At 34.5% G+C, this 25,434-nt stretch overlaps 1 protein-coding gene and 1 long non-coding RNA gene across 3 annotated transcripts; one reads left to right on the top strand and one right to left on the bottom strand.

Moving 5' to 3' along the window:
• The first annotated feature begins 827 nt into the window (after window positions 1-827).
• Window positions 828-1,265, top strand: LOC141392620 (uncharacterized). Its single transcript, XR_012409801.1, has 2 exons — window positions 828-983; window positions 1,054-1,265. It is a non-coding gene; the product is annotated as an uncharacterized lncRNA (long non-coding RNA).
• LOC141392619 (transmembrane reductase CYB561D2) lies at window positions 1,184-25,386 on the bottom strand. 2 transcript variants are annotated; one of them, XM_073965551.1, is made up of 3 exons: window positions 25,099-25,386; window positions 5,048-5,240; window positions 1,184-1,658 (listed from the first exon to the last, which is right to left on the bottom strand). In XM_073965551.1, the coding sequence occupies exons 1-3, from the start codon at window positions 25,333-25,335 to the stop codon at window positions 1,348-1,350; spliced, it is 741 nt and encodes a 246-aa protein (XP_073821652.1). In that variant the 5' UTR covers window positions 25,336-25,386; the 3' UTR covers window positions 1,184-1,347. The 2 variants fall into 2 exon arrangements, with proteins under 2 accessions (XP_073821652.1, XP_073821653.1); XM_073965552.1 differs by lacking the exon at window positions 25,099-25,386 and adding an exon at window positions 12,958-13,233.
• Window positions 25,387-25,434: the final 48 nt, after the last annotated feature.

Below are 25,434 nucleotides of genomic sequence, written 5' to 3'. Positions count from 1 at the left end.
GTTTATTGTTGTGTTGTTTGGGTGAAAAATTATTCTTTAAAAATCCACGTTTATTGGTCTGAGGATGGATGAAAAAATATTCTTTAAAAATCCACGTTTATTGGTCTGAGGATGGATGAAAAAATATTCTTTAAAAATCCACGTTTATTGAACTGAGGATGGATGAAAAAATATTCTTTAAAAATCCACGTTTATTGAACTGAGGATGGATGAAAAAATATTCTTTAAAAATCCACGTTTATTGGTCTGAGGATGGATGAAAAAATATTCTTTAAAAAATCCACGTTTATTTGTCTGAGGATGGATGAAAAAATATTCTTTAAAAATCCACGTTTATTGGTCTGAGGATGGATGAAAAAATATTCTTTAAAAATCCACGTTTATTGGTCTGAGGATGGATGAAAAAATATTCTTTAAAAATCCACGTTTATTGGTCTGAGGATGGATGAAAAAATATTCTTTAAAAATCCACGTTTATTGGTCTGAGGATGGATGAAAAAATATTCTTTAAAATCCACGTTTACTGGTCTGAGGATGGATGAAAAAATATTCCTTAAAAATCCACATTTATTGGTGTGAGGATGGATGAAAAAATATTCTTTAAAAATCCACGTTTATTTATTTGTAGATGTATTTAAAATATCATTACTAATTTGCGTTTACATTTATCGGAATTTATTTATAAAAATGTTCTGTGATGACTTATTAACTCCTCTGGTTTCCACATTAATTAAGTCAACAATGTTGTTGTTGGTGGTGGATTCTTAGTCAGAATATTTTTATATAAGTACAAGTGACCCTGTTTATTGTAAAACAGTCTAGTATTGATTGCGGCAAGTTATTCATCTAACTGCATATTGAAAATGCTGATTTTAAAGAGTATTTGCTTTATAATAATTATTTGCTTAATACTGGCGGCAATGCCGCTTGCCGAAGCAAGGGTAAAGGGTGCAAAAAATAGACGTATTCAACCCAAAGCAGCAGTAAGTTGTCTATAAAAATGTTTAGTACTTAATTTTGTATTGACTTGAGTTTAACTTCTTCTTTTGACAGGTATCTAAGTCTTCCAGGCAAATCGAATCTTTACCATTTCCACCAAGTTTTGATGACGTTTTTGAATAGGTCCCATAAAGCCCCGCCGTTTGCTGACTCGACATTATAAAAACTAGTGATCCATAAAATACTTTAAAATGTTGAATTTTTTATCTTAAATTTTATTCAATTCAATAAAACAGTGGTACAAAATCACATGCACTCTTCCAGCACCTTTAAAGCCTCATTAATCTCTGCTACAAAAAGAAATGCAATTATCCGCTCCAATTATCGTCCTGCTCCAGCGATTCCATTTTACTTCTTCTTTTTGTGTTTCAATTTATCCAACAACGAGGTGACGGGAGCAATCAATGTAAACAGCAGCACCAAAATTGTGGCCAATATAAATGCCGGAATGGCACTATTATCAACATATTTAACAAAGAATGCGGTATAATAACCCAAGACGATGGTAACCATGGCCACAATAAATCCAATAATGCCAAACAGATTGTGACGATATTTAATTTCAGCTTGGGAATGGAATTTGTGGACAAATTTCGGTTGGAAGAAGTTGACGATACCACCCACAAGGCTGGCAACACAGAGGATGGTTGAAGCGAGGCCTAAAAAGAAGAAAAAATAAGATTTTTTAATAAGATTTATGCAACCTATGTATATGCTCTGTTCCAGAACTGAACACTTCTACTCGTTTGTTGATCGCTCATAATAAGAAAATTTAAAATTTAATTTAATAAATTAAAAATATTTTTTCAATAATAGTGGATTTTTAAAAAATATTTTTCAATAATCGTGGATTTTTTAGAAAATAATTTTTCAAAAATAGTGAATTTTTAAAAATAACTTTTCAATAATCTATGATTTTTTAAAAATATTTTTCAATAATCGTGGATTTTTTAAAAAAATATTATTTCAATAATCGTGGATTTGTAAAAAATATTTTTGCAATAATCGTGGATTTTTTAAGAAATATTATTTCAATAATCGTGGATTTTTAAACAATATTTTTGCAATAATCGTGGATTTTTTAAGAAATATTTTTTCAATAACCGTGGATTTTTTAACAAATATTTGTCCAATAATCGTGGATTTTTTAAAAAGTATTTTTTCAATAATCGTTGATTTTAAAAAATATTTTTTCAATAATAGTGGATTTTTTAAAAATATATATTTTTTCAATAATCATGGATATTTTAAAAAATATTTTTTCAATAATCGTGGATTTTTTTAAAAATGTATTTTCAATAGTCGTGGATTTTTTAAAAAAATATTTTTTCAATAATCGTGGATTTTTTTAAAAATATTTTTTCAATAATCGTGGATTTTAAAAAATAGTTTTTCAATAATCGTGGATTTTTAAAAATATTTTTTCAATAATCGTGGATTTTAAAAAATATTTTTTCAATAATCGTGGATTTTTAAGAAATATTTTTTCAGTAATCTTGGATTTTGTAACAAATATTTGTTCAATAGTCGTGGATTTTGTAACAAATATTTTTTCAATAATCTTGTTTTTTTTAATATTTTTTTTTTTGGATTTTTTTTAAAAAATATTATTACAACAATAGTGGATTTTTTAAAAAATATTTGTTCAATAATTGTGGATTTTTTAAAATATATTTTTTTCAATAATCGTAGCTTTTTTAAAAAATATTTTTTCAATTATCGTGGATATTTTAAAAAATATTTTTTTCAATAATTGTGGGTTTTTCAACAAATATTTTTTCAATAATCGTGGATTTTTTAACAAATTTTTTTTTTCAAAAATCGTGGATTTTTTAAAAATATTTTTCAGTAATCGTGAATTTTTTAGAAAATAGTTTTTCAAAAATAATATAATAAAATATAATAAAATAACTTTCCAATAATCTATGATTTTTTTAAAAATATTTGTCAATCGTGGATTTAAAAAAAAATATTATTTCAATAATCGTGGATTTTTTAACAAATATTTTTTTCAATAATCGTGGATTTTTTAACAAATATTTTCTTCAATAACCGTGGATTTTTTAAAAAATATTTATTCAATAATCGTGGATTTTTTAAAAAATATTTATTCAATAATCGTGGATTTTTTAAAAAATATTTTTTTCAATAATCGTGGATTTTTTAAAAAATATTTTTTCAATAATCGTGGATTTTTTAAAAAATATTTTTTCAATAATCGTGGATTTTTTAAAAAATATTTTTTCAATAATCGTGGATTTTTTTTAAAAATATTTTTTTAATAATTTAAAAAATTTGTAAAAATTATTTTTTTAATAGTAGGGAATTTTTAAATTTTTTTTTCAATAATTGTGGATTTAAAAAAAATAATAATTGTGAATTTTCTAAAACATACTTTTTCAATAATCGTAAATTTTTTAAAAAATATTTTTTCAATAATCGTCGATCTTTTTCAAAATATTTTTTCAATAATCGTGATTTTTTTTTAAAAATATTTTTCCAATAGTCGTGGATTTTTTTAAATTTTTTTTAAAATATTTTTCAAAAATCATGGATTTTTAAAAAAATATTTTTTTAATAATCGTGAATTTTTTAAAAAATACTTTTTCAATAATCGTGGATTTTTTAAAAAAAATATTTTTCAATAATCGTGGATATTTAAAAAAAATATTTTTCAATAATCGTGGATATTTTAACAAATATTTTTTGAAATATCGTGGATATTTTAACAAATATTTTTTGAAATATCGTGGATTTAAATAAAAATATTTTTCAAATATCGTAGATTTAAAAAAAATATTTTTGCAATAATAGTGGATTTTTTAAAAATATTTTTTTAAATAATCCTGGATTTTTTAAAAAATATTTTTTTAAATAATCCTGGATTTTTTAAAAAATATTTTTTCAATAATAGTGTATTTTTTAAAAAATATTTTTTCAATAATCCTGGATTTTTTAAAAAATATTTTTTCAACAATCGTGGATTTTTTAAAAAACCTATTTTCAATAATATTTACTTTTTCTAAATTGTTTAAAAAATATTTTTTCAATAATCGTGTATTTTTTAAAAATATTTTTTCAATAATAGTGGATTTTTTAAAAAATATTTTTTCAATAATCATGGATTTTTTAAAAAATATTTTTTTCAAGAATCGTGGATTTTTTGAAAATATTTTTTTCAATAATCGTGGGTTTTTTAAAAATATTTTTTCAATAATCGTGGATTTTTTAAAAATATTTTTTTCAATAATCGTGGATTTTTTAAAAATATTTTTTTCAATAATCGTGGATTTTTTAAAAATATTTTTTTCAATAATCGTGGATTTTTTAAAAATATTTTTTTCAATAATCGTGGATTTTTTAAAAATATTTTTTTCAATAATCGTGGATTTTTTAAAATATTTTTTCAATAATCGTGGATTTTTAAAAATATTTTTTTCAATAATCGTGGATATTTAAAAAAAAAATATTTTTTCTATAATCGTGGAAATTAAAAAAAAAATTTTTCAATAATCGTGGATATTTAAAAAAATTTTTTTCTATAATCGTGGAAATTAAAAAAAAAAATTTCAATAATCGTGGATTTTTAAATTTTTTTTGTCAAATATCGTGGATTTTTAAAATTTTTTTTCAATAATCGTGGATTAAAAAAAAAAATTCAATAATCTTGGATTTTTTAAAAAAAAATTTTTCTTTAATCTTGGATTTTTTAAAAAATATTTTTTCTTTAATCTTGGATTTTTTAAAAACAATTTTTTCAATAATCTTGGATTTTTTAAAAACAATTTTTTCAATAATCTTGGAATTTTTAAAAAATATTTTTTTAATAATCTTGGACTTTTTAAAAAATATTTTTTCAATAATCTTAGTTTCTTCCATTGTGAGTTGTGTGTTGCAAAGACGTAGCTCGGAAATTCAATACTTGTCTATTATTTTTGAAATTTTTAAAAAATTTTTCCTTTATAAATTTGACAGAAAATTTGAATTTTCTAGTAGATTCTTGAAGCTCCTGGAACAGAGCAATAGTATATGTGAATGGTTCACTTACCAATTTTACCATGCCATGTTGTGAAATGGTCTTCGGTAGCTTGAATTTTACCCACAGCACCCAGCAGAGACATAGAACCACCAATCAGCTGTAAAATACCATGGAATCGTGATTTGTTACGATGTGACAATTTGTTGGTGACGGGATTATGGGCATAATGGGACATCAAGGCTTCGGCGGCCAAAAAGTGCCACTGCAAAAAAAAAAACAATAGATTAGTACATTAGAATTTCTCAAATTAGAAGCTTAGAACACCGCTTTCAAATACATTTGTTTATCCTTTAGTTGCACTACAATTGTGCCACTCCAGAGATGGAGCTTCTGGCAATCTCAAATATTACAATACATTTAGATTGCATTAAATTTTTTAATATATTATTATAAGGACTCTACAAAAAATCTCCAATTGACTCTGTCCTGCGACTTGTTTGGGATCAGGATAGACCTCTCTTTCGGTGTTCAGCTTCCACTAATCTGCGCCAGGTGCTTTTTGTCCAACTACATTTCGTTTTCCTAGGGGGTTCTATTGCAGACTGCTTTTTAGCTTGTCGTTCGGATCCGCATAGACTTTGTTTTGAGGCATTAATTTTTGACTCTGCCACCATTTTCATACAACCTGCCCAGTTTGCATTGTAGGCCTTCAAGCGAATGTGACATTAAGCAGATGTCATCGGCTTAGTCCAAATCGTGACGACATTCTTGAAGATGTCATTGGATGCCTGATTGCGCTTCCCCGCTTTTTTTCTTTAGGACTTCATCCAATACGATTAAAGAAAGGACAGGTACGATTATTTTATAATTATCCTTAAGGTGTTTATGCGGTCAATACATGAACGGTTTGGTCTGAAGCCACATTGTTCGTTGCCGAGAGGTGACTCGATGGCTGGGGATATTCTGTCTAGTATAATCAATGCGACCACTTTGTTTATGGTGTTAAGGAGGGTGATGCCTCTCCAATTACGGCATTCTGTCAGGTCGCCTTTCTTTGGTAGGGTTATGATGTCCCCTTTTTTCACTCAGCAGGAAATCTGCATGAGTTCCATGCCTCAACTAAGAGGGGTAGGATATAGTTGGTTATAGAAGGAATATTCTTGAAAATTTCGGGTGATAGCATATCCGATCCTGACGCTTTACCATTTTTTAAATTTGACATAGCATGTCTTATTTCAGGGAGTGGACTTGGTGATGTTCTTATGTCCCGCCTCGGCTTTCTTCTGGTTGGAACTGGAAGCGATGTAAACTCTCCGATAGGTATGGAGAAGGTTCTGAAGAACTCATTCCATCTTTCATTTGGGCTTCTGCATTTAATATCAAATTACCACTGCTATGTTTTATGTTTGGCTTAATTTGGCTTACCTTCGCAACGTTCACTTTTTGATCGCTGAAAAATATTTCACGCGTTATGCCGAGAGCTGCTGTGTTCTTAGCCTTCCTCCGATATATTGTAGGCATACTCGACGGTCAGAGCGTACAATTTTTTTAATCTGTGTTCCAATATAGTTGTAGTTTTTGTTTATTAGTCTGATTTGCTCGACAGATGTAAATACAAAAAGGTCTTCTTTGGTTCATTTCCGTTCATCGATTTTTAACCAGGTGCTGTCTCTGATCCAGGATGTTGTGTGGGGTTTACCAACACCTGATGTCTCATGTGCCACTTTAATACATGCGTCCGTTATATTTCTCCAGATGATGAGATCTGCCTCGTTCAGTTTAGTATTAAACGCCGCAGCGAATTCATTTGCAGTTGTAGGAGGTTGTAGGAGATGTACATTGAATCTTTTCCTCGCACTATATTGCTTAAAGTTCGCAATGGGCCGAAGTTTTACGATACCGACCAAAAGTTGTTTATTTGTCTGATTGCTCGACAGATTTAGATACAAGAAGGTCTTCTTTAGTTTTTTTGTTCATCGATTTTTAACCAGGTGCGGTTTCTGATCCAGGGTGTTGTGTGGGGTTTACCAACACCTGATGTCTCATGTGCCACTTTAATACATGTGTCTGTTATATTTCTCCAGATGATGAGATCTGCCTCGTTCAACGCCGCACCGAATTCATTTGCAGTTGTAGGATACTGTAGGCGATGTACATTGAACCTTTTCCTCGCACTATATTGCTTAAAGTTCGCAATGGGCCGATGTTCTACGATACGGACCAAAAGTTGTGTATATCAGCGTCCCTTATAGTCTTTATGTCTAACAAGCAACCAAAATTTTTTCTGCTAATCAATTTGTGGTCTATTTGATTTCTAGTTACACCGTCTGGTGATTCCCATGTGTACTTATGAATGCCTCTATGAGGGAATCTAGTTTCCCCGACGAAAAGTTGATGGTCCATGCACAGGTCTAGATTACAAACATTACCTACACCTCCATGGGTAAATTGCTCGTAGGTTTGTGTTGTCTGACCCAACTTTAGCATTACTCTTACATATTATTCTTGCATATCGGTATATTTCGTGAAGCTCATGGGTTTTGAAACTTTTCCACCTAGAGTATGGAAGATGTCTATCTCTTATAAACGATTTTATTGTGGGGCCGTACCAAAACTAAGTGTTTGAGGTGAATTTTTTGTGAGTAAATGAAATGGTCTCATCGTAAATGCGATCATAGAAGAAAGTGTGTATACATATATCTACCAAGATTACTTTATTTGAAAAATTCCAACATTTATTCAGCAGGTTGCGAATGTTCTGAAGATTAGCAGTATGGAAATATTTCTCGAATTTCTAGGTTCAATTTGTATTGATCTGCTTAAACATATCAGTTGTTTTTCTATCGAGTCATTCTTCCTTACCCACTTCTCTATTTATATATAAACTTCTGCCTAACTATTGCTTTCGAAGACATTCTGTATGCAGATAAACCGTTCACTATGTTGTGGTATTGCTTCCAAGGACTTTCCGAAGTATGATTTAATATTATTGTCGATCTTCCTGAATATCTTGTCATCTTTTTAAATAGAAAACTTCTAAACCATTATTATCATTGTGGACTTTTTGTATGCCAACAAGACTTTCTTCTAGTGCTATTTGCTATGGCATATTCCAGACCTTATGTTGATGTTCCCAATAATTACACAGATTGATCTTAGTCTCATCAACTCTGTTTTTAGTTTCATCATCTGCTTCAGATTTAGCTTGAAAGACACACAGAATTGTGAGGGAGCTTTCAAAAAATAATATTATACATTCTATAGCTTATCTGACCGAAATATACCATTTCTTAAAATATGTACTTGCTCCCAATCCTAGCGTCTACGCTTAGCAACCTCAACATGATTAATAAAAGCGTTATCTTATCAAACATTAATAAATGCTTCCATATTTAGATAATCTACTTATGTATAAAACTATTTCCAATAGAAGAAAATTTTTTTGACATTAATTCAGAAATTTTAATTAACTAACACGATAATATGAATAACTTCGTCAGAAAAATAAAACAAATATTCTATGAATACATTAATGCAAAAGATTGATGTCTGGACGCACTCAGTTTTGCACTATATTCCATAAAAGATATTCCAGTATTTTGGCAATAGTTTTTTGTCTTAATAGAAATTTTCACTCGTTTTGGCAATAGTTCCTAATTTTCAATAATTTCGTTAGGAATATTACCCCATTCTTGATGAACTCGACTATGTAACTCGTGCTTTGAAATATTTTGACTATGACTCATTATTGTTCAATTGGTTTGAGGTCTGAGCTTTTAGCAACCTAGAACCTATAATTTTTATTCCGGCAACCATTTTTGTATTTTTGGAGGTGTCGCACACAACTGGGTATTGAATATCTGAAATATGTCCCTTCTTTATCATTCTTCATATAATGAGAATTATTGTTATTATGACTAAAATAAATGCTAAGTGGCTGGACAAATAATGGAATTCTAAGCCATTTAATTCTATGTTCTCCTTCTTTAATTTGTTCACGAACTTCTTTATGTGGTTGATTTCTTCGTGATGATTGGCAGGACATCCCTATCGGATTTTATGATCTCCCTTTTCGCCGGACTCACGTCTTTCGAGAAAACTGAATGAAATTGGGATGCTATATCATTCCTTTGCTTATGGACCGCCACCAATGTTATTTTGCTTATCCTCTCGTACAGTCTGGCTCTAGAAATAAACCATGAACTATTGCAATGGCAAATATATTGAACAGTCAATTTTCTTTGCGTCTCAGCTGTATGAAATATGGGTTGTTTTCTACTTCATCATAAGTGGACATTAACCTGATGCGTGTGGCTACAGAGTCACTAACTCGCAATTATTTGTAGAAGAATCTCTCGATAGAAAAATATTCTTCGCACACAATTTCATCACCCAATGTTCTCTGGCACTCCTTCAACATGACTTTTGTTAGGTAGTGAAACGAACAACCAATTTTCTTTTCGTCTCAGCTGTATGAAATATGGGTTGTTCTCTACTTCATCATAAGTGGACTTTAACTTGATGCGTGAGACTTCAGAGTCACTAACTCGCAATTATTTGTAGAAGAATCTCTCGATAGAAAAATATTCTTCGCACACAATTTCATCACCCAATGTTCTCTGTCACTCCTTCAACATGGCTTTCGTGAGGTAGTGAAATGAGTATAATTCGAAATTGTACAATATATACTGCGTCTCCATCCTCGCAATCATGATGGTGCCATTTTGTTTAAACGAGATCGAAATAACGTTGAACTTTCTTTGAAAAGAGGCATATTCAACTAGATTAGCCACTGAGTGCCAACGAACATTCTATGACCTCTCATAAATGCAAGACCTCCTTCAGTTCTGTATCAGCGTTTTTACCGGGTAAAATATACATCTCAGACAGAGCATAACCAATTTTTATTATCTCCGACTACAGTTGGCTGGAACACATGTGATTTCTTGCTAATTCTTTAATAATGGTAAATTTCGTACCCTAAAAAGTCCTTAGAATGTCGAACAATGTGAATCGGAGCATTATTTTGCTGGAAAGTTCTATTAACTCCGTAAGTTTTCAAGTAGATTCTTTGAATTTGTTATCTAATAACTCAACATATATTTCGGTATTTATTTTTGTTGGAACAAAGCATAAATTCGACTTTCCAGAACTATGGTTTTGTGGTAACACAATTGTCGAGGATGTCACAAATATCTGCAGTATTTGTGATGACCATCAGGTCTGCCCAACTTAAACTTTTTTTCATGACAATGTTGTAAAAAATAATGACAGCAAACACAAATGTTGTTTCCAGTTCAGAAGTTTCTTACAAGACTAAAACACAAATATATTGTAGGCAACATAAACATACGATATGAAAACCAAAGCCTACTAGGTAAAAATATTAGGTTTGAACAGACAGTGTATTTTAGCAAGTATATTTTCAACACTCCCCCTCAAACCGAATATCGTAATTACACAAATTACTTTAAATACATTATTTCTTATGTTTCGACGTCGACAAATTCTTCGTTCATTTCAATTTGCCTACTTATTGATTTCTTTTCATGCGACAGATCAACTAATGACCTTCTTTTATTTTTCTTGAAAGCAACACACTTTTCTGTCTTTGCTTTCTTCCATTGACTTGCGTTTTGACAACTCACGGCTTCTTCTTCACTCGCCACATTGAATTGTTTTCTTGGCCTTCCTTTATTACCTTCTCGTAATAATCTAAGTCTTCCCCGACCTCTTTTCGGCTCTTCTTTATTAACAATTCCTTCTACATCATCGTCCTCTTCCTCGACTTGCTGTATTGTAGTTTCCTCTCCTGGACCACTACTATTCTCATCAGCGTTGTTGAACACGTCTTCCTGGTATACATCTTCTTTCAAGATTCGACCAAATTCTCCCAATTCCGGACGTTGATTGTTTTTGTTACTTAAAACCACAACAAATGTTTCTTTACTGTCCAATCTTGCTTCGTCTTGGGCATTCAAACCATGTTTAGATTTTCCGGTCACCACAAACAAACTTTTGCTCCCACTTGGTCTTCATGGTAACAAAACCATCAGTATCCTTTATTTTGACGCCATAAGAATTGAATATTGCTTTATATTTATCAAGGGCCTAGCTAATCGAAATAAAGTTTCCACGCAGATCCGGAGAATACAAAACATCTTTCAGACGAACTTCACATTCTGCGTTAATCACAACTTTACCTTTTTCAATCGCTGTTATGAAATTTCCACCCGCCAGGAATATCTTCTCATTAAATTTTTCAAACTTTGTGAATAAATCTTGATTATTGCACATATGGGGTGTTGAGCAACTGTCTATGTACCAAACATCAGACTTAAAACCGCTGGATGCCGCTAGCATTGCGCTTGATCTTTGCTCTCCGGTTTTCTTCTCACGGCAATCTCGAGCATAATGTCCCTTGCGACGACAAACATAACATTTACCAGAAAAATTCCTCTTAGATCTCGAACTCTTCATATTCCAGACATTTTCTTTCGGCTGAGAACATGCAACGAATGCTTGTTGTGAACCACTAGCCTCCAATGTGTTATAAACACTTACAAGACGTTCGCCTTCTTCCAATAGTTTCAATTTCAGTTCGTGGAATGTCGGCAACTTATCCCGTGTTTCCATTGCGATAATGAAATTCTCCAAACTTGGTGGCAAACTTGACAGAAGAATAATTGCCAACAGCTCATCCTGTAGCTCTATTCCGACATCGGCCAGTTTCTCCATAATATTTTCAAATTTATTTACATATTGCGCCATGTTTTCATTTTCCGCCATCTTGTAATTCATGAGCTTCTTATATAACATCACTTTCTGGACTGGACCTCTCGGCTTGTACACCGCGACTAATTTGTTCCAAGCCTCCGCAGAATACTTACATTTCTTGATATAATTCAGCTGACTTCCCTTGACGCTTAGAATTATTATTGCTAAAGCCTTCTCATCACGGATTTCCCATTCTGCCATTTGCGCTGCTGTCCAACTTGGATCACATTTATCGCTTCCATTCGCGTATTTCCGTAGCTCGTTGTGTACCAGAACGCTTTTCATATGCACATGCCAGGAATCATAATTCCCTTCATCCAATTTTTCTATTTGCAGGAACGGCGAACAAACACAAATATATTGTAGGCAACATAAACATACGTTATGAAAACCAAAGCCTACTAGGTAGAGATATTAGGATTGAACAGACAGTGTATCTTAGCAAGTATATTTTCAACATATATTTCTCAGCAAAAAAATTCTTAAATTTTTGTGGAACTGGGTTAGGCATATGCACGGTTTGATAGTTTTTTATATGTATTTTAGACCAATGTCATGTTTTAATAATTGTTGGACAAACTGCCTTGTGACATTTAGACCCATTTCTACCTTTCTCCGCCTTTTTGTTAAAATAAAAAAAAATATTTCAAGTCTTTCTCTAAAAATTATTTTTTTTCTTATAACGACCCATATGTTTAAATATTAGCATATTCATAAATCATAAACCGTGCTATCTGACGGCGGCTTTCATTCTTATTGACATCTTTCCATAACTGAATAAATAACCTTTGACAGTAAACAAACAACAACACAGTACACAACATGCACGTGTATAACCAAACCCCACACATTTACTCAATCGTTTTGCTCTCAGTAGTCTCTCATCTCAAAGAAAAAGCCGGCAAATATGCGAGCAGCCATGCACGCTTCTTTACGAAAAAGTTAACTACAACTCTCTTTCCCATACAAAAACCCAAAATAGCATTCTCTTCTTGTGCACCATTGTATGCGAGCTGTAAACAAATAACACCAAACAATGACGTCATTACTCATTTCCCCCCATCCAAACTGGCACTCATTTTACAACAAGTGCAAACATACACACGTACCACATACACATTCTCTACGTAACTACAAATTTAGGTGAGCTCTCATTTATCTCAATTTAATGTTTTTTTTTTTTTTTTTTGTTTGACACTTACCCCAACAACCGTAAGGAACATATGCATTGCCGTATCTTTGAATTCTAAACTGCGAGCGAGTAGAGTTACAAAAATTGCAATAAATATAATCAAAGTATGATTGACGGTATTTAAGATTTTTTGTATTGTGACCCAAATACAAGTTTTGGGCTTAGCAGCCGCCGCCGAAGGCTTAGCTTTAGCACCATTTGATTTTTTTGTTTTTGCAGCCATGACCACCTTATTAATTTTTCTTTGGTATGTTCTTAACCGTCCCGTTCAAACTAAAATAACAAACTGTGTTCCAAAAAACAGTGACCATCAGACTTTGAGATACAATTTTTTTAATAAGATGATAAAGTCTTGTTGTTGTTGTGTGTGCCCGATTGTTTATCTCCATTTGGAGTAAAATAAAAGAGAATTGAGTATTGTAGAAAATGAGTGTTTAAAAGAGATATGTATGAGTGAAATTGTTTAAGTTTTGGTGGTGTTGCCAGAGTAATGTTTGGGCAATAGACGGCATTATCGACTTGGTTTTGATAACGGTAGATAACTGTTTGAACTAGTAAAGAAGCAATGGAGAAAATATTTACTGCATTACGAGAAAAATTACCAATAAAATACATGGGAAGACATCACATTAACATATCACAAAGTTGTACAAAAATGGGGCAGTTTTGGAGGTGAACTTAAGATGCAGTTGAACAACGACAACATCACAAGAGATCATTATCAAAAACTCCCAAAGCAAGTGTAGAAAGCTGCAAGAAAAGACAAAAGAAACTTTCTAGAAGACAGCCGAGGAAGCAGCTAGCCAGAACAACATGAGAAAGCTACACCAGGCAATAGATAGTCTCACAAATCGAAGGTATACCAGGAGCCATGCAATAAAAGATCTCAATGATAGGCTACTAACGAACAATGATGAACAAATTCAAAGACAACAACAACAATTCGAAGAAATTAGTAACAACAATTCGAAGAAATTAGTAACGTCAGAAACTCCATTGAAAATAACGAAGGGTTGCGTCCATGAACTTGTTTATTTCTCTAAATTGTTATGGCCCACTCGTTCTTGTTAACACCGATGATCATCAGCACAATAAGAAGGATAATCAAAGTAAACACACAATCCAATTGGAGTTCGTAAACAATGAGCAACGATTTACGTGCAACCAGCACAACATACGCGGCTACGGAACACGGTGGAGTTCGTAAACAACCAGCCAAAACATGCAGGGTTACGGGGCATGGTGGAGTTCGTTAACAACCAGCAACAACCAAATTTCTGACCTTAGGAAACCTGTGTTTCCCTGTCATAAACAACCAACAAAAAAGTGAGCCATGACCATCTAAACACCACAATCTAGACAACGCGACATCAAGAGAACCGTCTTATGTCTCGCATCTGCACACAGCCCTTAAGCTTTTTGTTCCATATACCTAGTAAAATCCAAACAAACCTTTCCTTACTCTTCGTCACTGGAATCAATAAATTTCTGGACGTACCCTGGCCACCGTGAGCTACCTTTGCAAACGGAGCTTAAGCTTTTTGTTCCATATACCTAGTAAAATCTAAACAAACATTTTCTCACTCTCCATCACTGAAATCAATAAATTTCTGAGACGTACCTTGGTGTCGTTACAGGACGCACTTTCAGTCCAATGAATTATACGTTAAACATAACCCTGATCCTCCCGATTTGAACAAAAAAGGTGGCAGTAGAACAATTAAAATGTAACAAAGCAGCATGAGAATATAATTTACCGGCGGAAGCTCTACAAGTCGACGGCAGAACTGCAACTGAGTTGCTTCGACCTCACATCATAGCTGCTTGGGAGCAATAAAGTCTGCCCCAACGTTGTAAAGTTACCCAAAAAATGGAGATTTGAAAGTTTGTAAAAACTGGAGAGGAATATCCCTACAAAAACGAATTCGAAAATAATTGTTCCACAAAGCAGACCAACACCCGTCATAATAAAAGAATCCATAGAATGGGGGTGCCCATCTACGGTTCATCGACTTCAAGAAAGCCTTCTACACCATCAGATAAATTGTCGTATGGGAAGCATTTACCATAAAAGGAGCACCGTAGCAAATAATCCGAATAATAAGAGTGATGTCTAAGGATGCCAACAGTTTCTCACCAACGCATGAGTAAAGCAACGAGGCCTTTTCTCATCCCTACTATTCGAAATTATATTGGATGAAGTAATGCATAAAGTCTGCTCTCAGAGAAGAGGCATAACATGGAGTCTCTCATGGCAACTCGAAGCCGTAGATTATGCGGATGATCTGTCTTCTCTCTCACAAGATATCAAATATGCAGTCAAAATTAGAAGACCTGGAGAGACTGGTGCGCAATGCTGGATTTGAGATTAACATGGCCATGAGAATTAAAAGCACCAGGATATCTGTCTTCTCTCTCACAAGTTATCCAATTTGCAGAAAATTGGAGATTGGCTTGCAATTTTGGACTTGAGATTAACATGGCCATAAAATTAAGAACACCAGTAGGGCCAAGCCTTTGAATAAGCCGATTGTTTGTGCTATCTAGGAAGCACCGTAACAACGAATAGCGACGCAGAAACGGTCGTAATAATAAGCTAAATAAAGCAAGATCATCATTCTGTGGGTCACACATATCCAGAAAATAACAACCTAAAAATAATTCGAAGTGATTCTGCTATACGGCAGTGAAACCTGGATAGTGTCTAAAGGCCTGGGTACATTAGCTGCCTCGCCTGAATGCCTTGCTTTCCTGCTTAATTTCTGACATAATAAAAATAAAAGAATAAGAGAAGGTCTTTCTCTAAAAATTATTTTTTTTCTTATAACGACCCATATGTTTAAATATTAGCATATTCATAAATCATAAACCGTGCTATCTGACGGCGGCTTTCATTCTTATTGACATCTTTCCATAACTGAATAAATAACCTTTGACAGTAAACAAACAACAACACAGTACACAACATGCACGTGTATAACCAAACCCCACACATTTACTCAATCGTTTTGCTCTCAGTAGTCTCTCATCTCAAAGAAAAAGCCGGCAAATATGCGAGCAGCCATGCACGCTTCTTTACGAAAAAGTTAACTACAACTCTCTTTCCCATACAAAAACCCAAAATAGCATTCTCTTCTTGTGCACCATTGTATGCGAGCTGTAAACAAATAACACCAAACAATGACGTCATTACTCATTTCCCCCCATCCAAACTGGCACTCATTTTACAACAAGTGCAAACATACACACGTACCACATACACATTCTCTACGTAACTACAAATTTAGGTGAGCTCTCATTTATCTCAATTTAATGTTTTTTTTTTTTTTTGTTTGACACTTACCCCAACAACCGTAAGGAACATATGCATTGCCGTATCTTTGAATTCTAAACTGCGAGCGAGTAGAGTTACAAAAATTGCAATAAATATAATCAAAGTATGATTGACGGTATTTAAGATTTTTTGTATTGTGACCCAAATACAAGTTTTGGGCTTAGCAGCCGCCGCCGAAGGCTTAGCTTTAGCACCATTTGATTTTTTTGTTTTTGCAGCCATGACCACCTTATTAATTTTTCTTTGGTATGTTCTTAACCGTCCCGTTCAAACTAAAATAACAAACTGTGTTCCAAAAAACAGTGACCATCAGACTTTGAGATACAATTTTTTTAATAAGATGATAAAGTCTTGTTGTTGTTGTGTGTGCCCGATTGTTTATCTCCATTTGGAGTAAAATAAAAGAGAATTGAGTATTGTAGAAAATGAGTGTTTAAAAGAGATATGTATGAGTGAAATTGTTTAAGTTTTGGTGGTGTTGCCAGAGTAATGTTTGGGCAATAGACGGCATTATCGACTTGGTTTTGATAACGGTAGATAACTGTTTGAACTAGTAAAGAAGCAATGGAGAAAATATTTACTGCATTACGAGAAAAATTACCAATAAAATACATGGGAAGACATCACATTAACATATCACAAAGTTGTACAAAAATAGGGCAGTTTTGGAGGTGAACTTAAGATGCAGTTGAACAACGACAACATCACAAGAGATCATTATCAAAAACTCCCAAAGCAAGTGTAGAAAGCTGCAAGAAAAGACAAAAGAAACTTTCTAGAAGACAGCCGAGGAAGCAGCTAGCCAGAACAACATGAGAAAGCTACACCAGGCAATAGATAGTCTCACAAATCGAAGGTATACCAGGAGCCATGCAATAAAAGATCTCAATGATAGGCTACTAACGAACAATGATGAACAAATTCAAAGACAACAACAACAATTCGAAGAAATTAGTAACAACAATTCGAAGAAATTAGTAACGTCAGAAACTCCATTGAAAATAACGAAGGGTTGCGTCCATGAACTTGTTTATTTCTCTAAATTGTTATGGCCCACTCGTTCTTGTTAACACCGATGATCATCAGCACAATAAGAAGGATAATCAAAGTAAACACACAATCCAATTGGAGTTCGTAAACAATGAGCAACGATTTACGTGCAACCAGCACAACATACGCGGCTACGGAACACGGTGGAGTTCGTAAACAACCAGCCAAAACATGCAGGGTTACGGGGCATGGTGGAGTTCGTTAACAACCAGCAACAACCAAATTTCTGACCTTAGGAAACCTGTGTTTCCCTGTCATAAACAACCAACAAAAAAGTGAGCCATGACCATCTAAACACCACAATCTAGACAACGCGACATCAAGAGAACCGTCTTATGTCTCGCATCTGCACACAGCCCTTAAGCTTTTTGTTCCATATACCTAGTAAAATCCAAACAAACCTTTCCTTACTCTTCGTCACTGGAATCAATAAATTTCTGGACGTACCCTGGCCACCGTGAGCTACCTTTGCAAACGGAGCTTAAGCTTTTTGTTCCATATACCTAGTAAAATCTAAACAAACATTTTCTCACTCTCCATCACTGAAATCAATAAATTTCTGAGACGTACCTTGGTGTCGTTACAGGACGCACTTTCAGTCCAATGAATTATACGTTAAACATAACCCTGATCCTCCCGATTTGAACAAAAAAGGTGGCAGTAGAACAATTAAAATGTAACAAAGCAGCATGAGAATATAATTTACCGGCGGAAGCTCTACAAGTCGACGGCAGAACTGCAACTGAGTTGCTTCGACCTCACATCATAGCTGCTTGGGAGCAATAAAGTCTGCCCCAACGTTGTAAAGTTACCCAAAAAATGGAGATTTGAAAGTTTGTAAAAACTGGAGAGGAATATCCCTACAAAAACGAATTCGAAAATAATTGTTCCACAAAGCAGACCAACACCCGTCATAATAAAAGAATCCATAGAATGGGGGTGCCCATCTACGGTTCATCGACTTCAAGAAAGCCTTCTACACCATCAGATAAATTGTCGTATGGGAAGCATTTACCATAAAAGGAGCACCGTAGCAAATAATCCGAATAATAAGAGTGATGTCTAAGGATGCCAACAGTTTCTCACCAACGCATGAGTAAAGCAACGAGGCCTTTTCTCATCCCTACTATTCGAAATTATATTGGATGAAGTAATGCATAAAGTCTGCTCTCAGAGAAGAGGCATAACATGGAGTCTCTCATGGCAACTCGAAGCCGTAGATTATGCGGATGATCTGTCTTCTCTCTCACAAGATATCAAATATGCAGTCAAAATTAGAAGACCTGGAGAGACTGGTGCGCAATGCTGGATTTGAGATTAACATGGCCATGAGAATTAAAAGCACCAGGATATCTGTCTTCTCTCTCACAAGTTATCCAATTTGCAGAAAATTGGAGATTGGCTTGCAATTTTGGACTTGAGATTAACATGGCCATAAAATTAAGAACACCAGTAGGGCCAAGCCTTTGAATAAGCCGATTGTTTGTGCTATCTAGGAAGCACCGTAACAACGAATAGCGACGCAGAAACGGTCGTAATAATAAGCTAAATAAAGCAAGATCATCATTCTGTGGGTCACACATATCCAGAAAATAACAACCTAAAAATAATTCGAAGTGATTCTGCTATACGGCAGTGAAACCTGGATAGTGTCTAAAGGCCTGGGTACATTAGCTGCCTCGCCTGAATGCCTTGCTTTCCTGCTTAATTTCTCACATAATAAAAATAAAAGAATAAAGAAGGCCGAAAAATTTCGGACTGGGTTGCCCTTTTCTTTTTTATTCTTTTATCAGAAGCAAGCAAGGTAAGGTAGCTTCCGGAGTATATCCTGGATATTTTGCCCAACACCATAAGTCCATAGAGCTGTGGAACTTAACGAACCAGGAACCCATACAAAAGCAGATTAAACGTAGGAATTGGGATTGATTGGTTACCACTTTACGAAAAATATTTATAGCCCTGATTGAAATCCTCAATGATCACGGAACCCATACAAAAGCTGATTAAACGTAGGAAATTGAGGTGGATCGACCACACCTTAAACAAGTGCTCATAGCATAACCAGAATGACGCTGGTATGGAATCCTCAAGGATCACAAAATCGAGGTCGACCAAGAAACACCTGCCGACGAACAATAAACCAAGAACTGAGACAAAATAACCTTACCTTGGGAAAATGCAAAAACAAAGGCAACTAATCGTGTAAGATGGTGAAGCTATGTCGAAGTTCTATGCTCCCAAGAGGAGTAACAGGGGAAAAACCCAACAACACCAAGCTTACGTGGAAAAGTTGCCTTTATTGATGGTATATACACCGAATTATCCATAGCCAACATAAATTTTAATGCTGAAATCCTCCTCCTTTTGATATCCGGAGTCTAGGAGGAAGATATCTTTCCGAACGAAAGATGGCATAATTGTAAAAATTGACAAAAAGGGAGAATTGAAGAAAAGTGGCATTTGAGTGCTACCGATAATAGCGAAAATAATTGCCAAAATTATCTCCAAGATCACCTGGTGGTTTCCATAAACTCCGCGGTAGCCGGTTTCCGAAGTGAGTGTTCATGTGCGGACCATATAAATACCATTCCTTTAAGTATTGAGCAGAGTAAAGAATTTAATTCAGAGATACGAGGTACGAAAAGCACATTGTCGATTTTGAAAAGGCTTTCGACAGCATAACCCTTTCCTGCATTTATAATTCATTGCAGAAAAGAGCTATTTCGCCGAAGCTTATAAAAGAAAGCTATAGTGGCTCAAACTGCTATGATTTGCATAAAGGAAAATTGTTTAACCCTTTTCATTTTGTGAGTGGAGTAAGACACGGATGCATTCTCTCACCTATCATTTTTTAATTGTTATCGGAGAGTTACTATCTGCAACTGCGTTTGATCGAAAAAGGTATACAATGGAGAATAGACGGCACATTTTTAAATTATTTGATCTACGCAGATGACATTTGCCTACAATCAGAGCCATACACGTAACACAATCTGTCACAAACCTCCAAGATAACTGGAGAGACAAATACATGAGTACTAAGACCAACACCTCCTCCTCATGTCACGAACAACAGACACCTCAATATCAATGATATCAACACAAATATTACAAACATCTATAATAAGACCGCCAAACAAACAATAGGTTTCAAAAATCATAACAGGAAAGTATGGATTAGTAATAATACGTGGGAAATGATTGATCAGCGTAATGCTCTAAATATTAGAATCTCAAATGAAAATGGAGATGCTACAGACCTACGTACACTCTATCAAAATCTGTCAATGAGTATAAAAAAAGTCTGAAAGAAGAAACAAACAACAATGGATTGATGAACAAGCAAACCAAGCTGCTAGAAGAGGCGACGTCAAATCGCTATACAACATCTCAAGGACATTGTGCGGAAAACCAACTTACACCAACAAACCTATCATGAGCGAAAATGGAACCCTACTTACTGCGACAGATGAACAGTTATTAAGGTGGATGGAACATTTCAAGTCAACACTTAATAATCCAATTGGACTAACAACGCCAATAGAGACGCATTTCGTTGTTAACCGCGATATGACATTTACTGGAATTGTGGATAACCCGCCAACTAAACAGGAGGTACAAATGGCGATAAAAAGCCTGAAAAATAACAAGGCCCCAGACAACGATAATATCTCTGTGGAAATGCTTCATTGTGATGCAGAACAACAAGCAACATTATGGCTCCCGTATATTTTAAAAATTTGGGAAGAAGAAGTACTTCCTTCCTCTTGGAATGAAGGTATCCTGATAAAAATACCAAAAATTGTAATAACTACAGGGGAATTACATTACTACCAATCCCAAGCAAAATATTAAGCCGCATAATTCTAACCCGAATATCTGACTCGGTCATTGATACACTCCGAGAGAATCAGTTTGGATTCAGAGAAAATCGTTCCTGTGTTGACCTTATTAACACTGTAAGAATAGTATTGGAGAGTGCTATGAGTTTCGCATACCAGTATACTTGGCATTCATAGACTTCATGAAAGCTTTTGATAGTATTAACCGACTCTCTCTATGGAATATTCTGGAACGACGTAACATACCATCTAAAATTCTCAATTTAATCAAGGCATTTATAACGACTTCAGATTCATAATGGTAAATTATCAGATTCTTTTGAGGCAAAACAGGGGTAAGACAAAGATGTATTCTGTCACCTATAATTTTCATTCTTGTCATCAATGATGTAATGCGTTCAGCTTTGAATGGCAGACGTGGAATCCAGTGGACGCCGTTTAAACACCTGGAATCAAGTCTTCCATACGCTGATGGCGTATGTCTACTGAGCCAAGTAACTAGTCACCTGCAGGAAAATATCAACTCCATTAAAAATGAGTCGCGTTCAGTCGGGCTCGAAATCAACATCTCAAAAACTAAGTCCATGTCGGGAGGCTATGGTGCGAACTTGGATTCACACATCCGCATTGACAATGTTGACATCGAATGGATGGAAAAATTAAATTACCTTGGTAGCCTAATAACGATAAAGGGTGGAGCTGAAGAAGATATCACCGCTCGATTAAATAAAGCAAAGGCTGTTCTCGGCATGTTTCAGCCTATTTGGAGATCTCGAGAAATCTCAACACACACCAAGCTTCGCATATATAATTCGAATGTGAAATCTGTCCTTTTTTACGGATGCAAAACCTGGAAACGTACGAGTTCAACAGACGGCCTTCTACAAAGTTTTACAAACAAATGTCTGCGGCAAATTTTAAACATTTGGTGGCCAAACCGAATACGAAATGCTGAACTATTGAGCATCGTCAATCAAAGTGCAGCTCCCGTTGAGGTTTGTCAACGGAAATGGAGCTGGATAGGCCACACGCTACGAAGACCTGCCGAAAACATTGCTCTTCAAGCGCTTCGCTGGAATCCCCAGGGTAGAGGCCGGCGTGTTGGTGCACCAGCTAAAACTTGGAGAAGGTCGATCGACGCAAAACTACAAGCTGCAAACTATTCATGGAACGACGTCAATCAAGCATCGCACAACAGAGTTCGATACAAAAGAATGGTTGAGACCCTATGCTCCACAGGGAGTGAAGGATAACAAAAGAAGACCAACACCGAACAACAGTTACACTCAAGAGGTCAAAGCTATGCCTCAGTTGATAAATTCTGTCATCTTGGAAGCTTGGTGGACCTGGATGGTGACACAGAAGTAGATGTAGAAATAAAAATTACTAAAGCTAAAGCAGAATTTGAATGTTGGCTACCAACGGCGTTACAAAACGATTACAAGTGTTCCTTAATCGCTGCCTTCTCCGGATTCTACGTATATTTTGACTGTGTATAATAACGAACTCAGAGCTCTTGTGCCAAGCACATCAGATGGATGTGGGAATATCCGAAAACGTAAATGACAATGGATTGGACATGTTGAGATGATGACTAACAATATAGCAAAAGAAGCTTAACGCTTGAATCCCTTCAGCCAAGAAGGAAGAAGAGTTGAAAGACCAAAGAAAACTTGAAGCGGTTCCGCAAAAGCCGAAATGAGATCTATGGGATTGACCTGGGATCAACTTAGATATATGTACATATGTATGTACATATATATTTCCAAACCGAGTGAGATGGAAATCGGCCATTGATGGCGCCTTATGCTCCTTTGGGAGTAAAATGAATAGATATTTATTGGCCCAATGGCTGTTGGAGGCCATTTTTCTCTATCTACATTGGCCTTATAAAATCTATTTGCTTTTTGTTCCAGAACCTGCAAGAGTGTGCTGTTTTGACAATGTCATAAAATGTTCTTTTATAAATTTGACAGAAAATTTAAAAAAAATTGAACTGAATTGCCTTTTCTGGAACAAAGCAAATATTATTTTTAGGCCCCATGTGCATAGAAACCAATGGCGCCCAACAGCCATAGACCCTATAAATATCTATAGCAAATGTTATAAGAGCAACCAGAGAATGCGGAGAAACAAGCAATTTGGAAGAACTACATTCAAAGCCTATTTATAGCCGTCAACAGATTAAGTTTTAATACCCAATCAGCACAACCGATGACTGGAACAAACATTACTAAGAGCGAGGGAGAATCTGTGATCACATCTCTAAAAACTAGAAAAGCAACAGGGCCGGATGAAATTCCTTCAGAAATGCTAAAACTCATAGATGAAAATAATTTTGACCTGCTAACAAGGTTAATGAATCAAGACTGGCTAAAATCAACTTTTGCAGCAATTCCTAAGAAAAGTCATGCTAAACGCTGTGGTGACCACCGACTTATCAGCGTAATGAGCCACGCTCTTAAAATATTCCATAAAATTATACACAGCAGAGTTTATAAAAAATGTGAACAAGCTATGGGTGTAAATCAATTCGGCTGTGTTCAGGTCCTTATTCAAAAATGTCGAGAGGCTAACAAGGACATTTTTTTTATGCTTCATCGACTATGAGAAAGCATTTGACACAGTGAACCATGACAAATTAATGGAAATACTTTAGTCTATTGGGATAGATGACAAAGAACTCAGGTGCATTCGGAGTCTGTACTGGCATCAAACTGCACAGATTGATGTCAAAGGCAATCTTACCGACGATATACCGATATCAAGAGGGGTTAGGCAAGGCTGTATCTTATCTTATATCTTATACTCAGAGAGAATTTTCCAAGAATCCGTCAAAAATATAAAAGAAGGAATAAAACTAAACGGTGCTTATATTAACAACATCCGATATGCAGATGACGTATGTATTAGCCGATAGTATATCCGGACTTCAAAAACTAGTAAATGAACTCACTTCACGCAGCGAATCATATGGTCTTAAAATAAACACACAAAAGAAAACTGATGACTGTTAGTAAGAAAAATTCGCACAATGAAACAATGTTAAAAAAAAACAAGGCACACATCGAGAAAGTACAAAGTTTTAAATACCTCGGTGTTCTAATTAATGAACAATGGGATCCCTCAAAGGAAATAAGATGTCGTATAGAAATGGCAAATATAAAAAAGTTTTGACCAACCATGATATAAATATTGAGACAAAAGTACGATTTATTAAATGTTATGTATGGTCAGTCTTATTATACGCTGCAGAAGTCTGGACCAAGCTGCTGACATAAAAAGACTAGAAGCCTTTGAAATGTGGATTAATCGAAGAGTATTAAAAATACCTTGGACTGCACACGTCACAAATCTCGAATTACTGACAAAAATGAACCAACGGAGAGAACTTGTATCTGTCATCAAAAAACGAAAAACGGCATACTTAGGACACATCATGCGACATGGAAAGTATAAGCTCCTGCAGGCAATACTTAAAATGACCATTGAAGGACGCCGTACCGGAGGCAGAAAAGAGATGACTTGGATAAAAAACATAGAAGACTGGACAAATATCAACAACACGGCTAATCTTCTCAGTATATCAAGAAATAGAAGCAATTTTGAAAGAATTGTCAATAATTTATAAATGTCATGAAAAAATATCACATTTGTGATCTATGTAATTGAAATGAAATATGCTACAATTGTATGGTCGCTTATATTCGAATACCGAATTTGCAAATAAAGAAGAAGATAAGAGCAACCTATAAAAACTTCTTGGTTGCTTTTTACAAAATGTCAATTTTCGTCTACTTAAAGAACCCTCAGCTGCAGGCCTTTCAAAATCTGTATTAAAAAAATACTCTCATTGTGGTCAGTTACGTTTGAACATTTTAAATGTTTGTTTATGAACTTCAACTCTTATTATCTCTCTACTTACCCCAATAACGGTCAAGAACATGTGCATTGCCGTATCTTCAAAGTGTAAATTCCGTGCCAGCAGGGTGACAAATACGGCAATTAATAAAATCAAAGTATGATTTATGGTATTCAAAATACTTTGAATTTGAGCCCAAACACCTTTAATTAACTCTGCTTTGGTTTTGGGCTTGGGAGGAGCAGGAGTTGAATTTGTTTTGGCGGCTTTAGCCGGTGTTGATTTTGTTTTCGCAGCCATATTATTTATGTTAAACTTAACGTCCGACTTTACGACGACAAAACAACCTGTTCATATATCCACAAAGAACTAAACTGTCCCAAAAACATTTGTTATTTT

This window comes from Musca autumnalis, unplaced genomic scaffold (genome assembly GCF_047663935.1).
Source record: "Musca autumnalis isolate F117 unplaced genomic scaffold, ASM4766393v1 scaffold_2, whole genome shotgun sequence".
Lineage (NCBI taxonomy): Eukaryota > Metazoa > Arthropoda > Insecta > Diptera > Muscidae > Musca > Musca autumnalis.
The sequence above is the reverse complement of the archived record's forward strand: the minus strand, read 5'-3'. Positions and strand labels throughout refer to the sequence as shown.

Coding starts and splice junctions, on each gene's coding strand:
- LOC141392619 (XM_073965551.1), bottom strand. CDS start 25,335: ATGGCTGCGAAAACAAAATCAACACCGGCTAAAGCCGCCAAAACAAAT. Junction 5,241..25,098: donor TGTTCTTGACCGTTATTGGG/GTAAGTAGAGAG, acceptor TTTTTTTTGCAG/TGGCACTTTTTGGCCGCCGA. Junction 1,659..5,047: donor AACATGGCATGGTAAAATTG/GTAAGTGAACCA, acceptor TCTTCTTTTTAG/GCCTCGCTTCAACCATCCTC.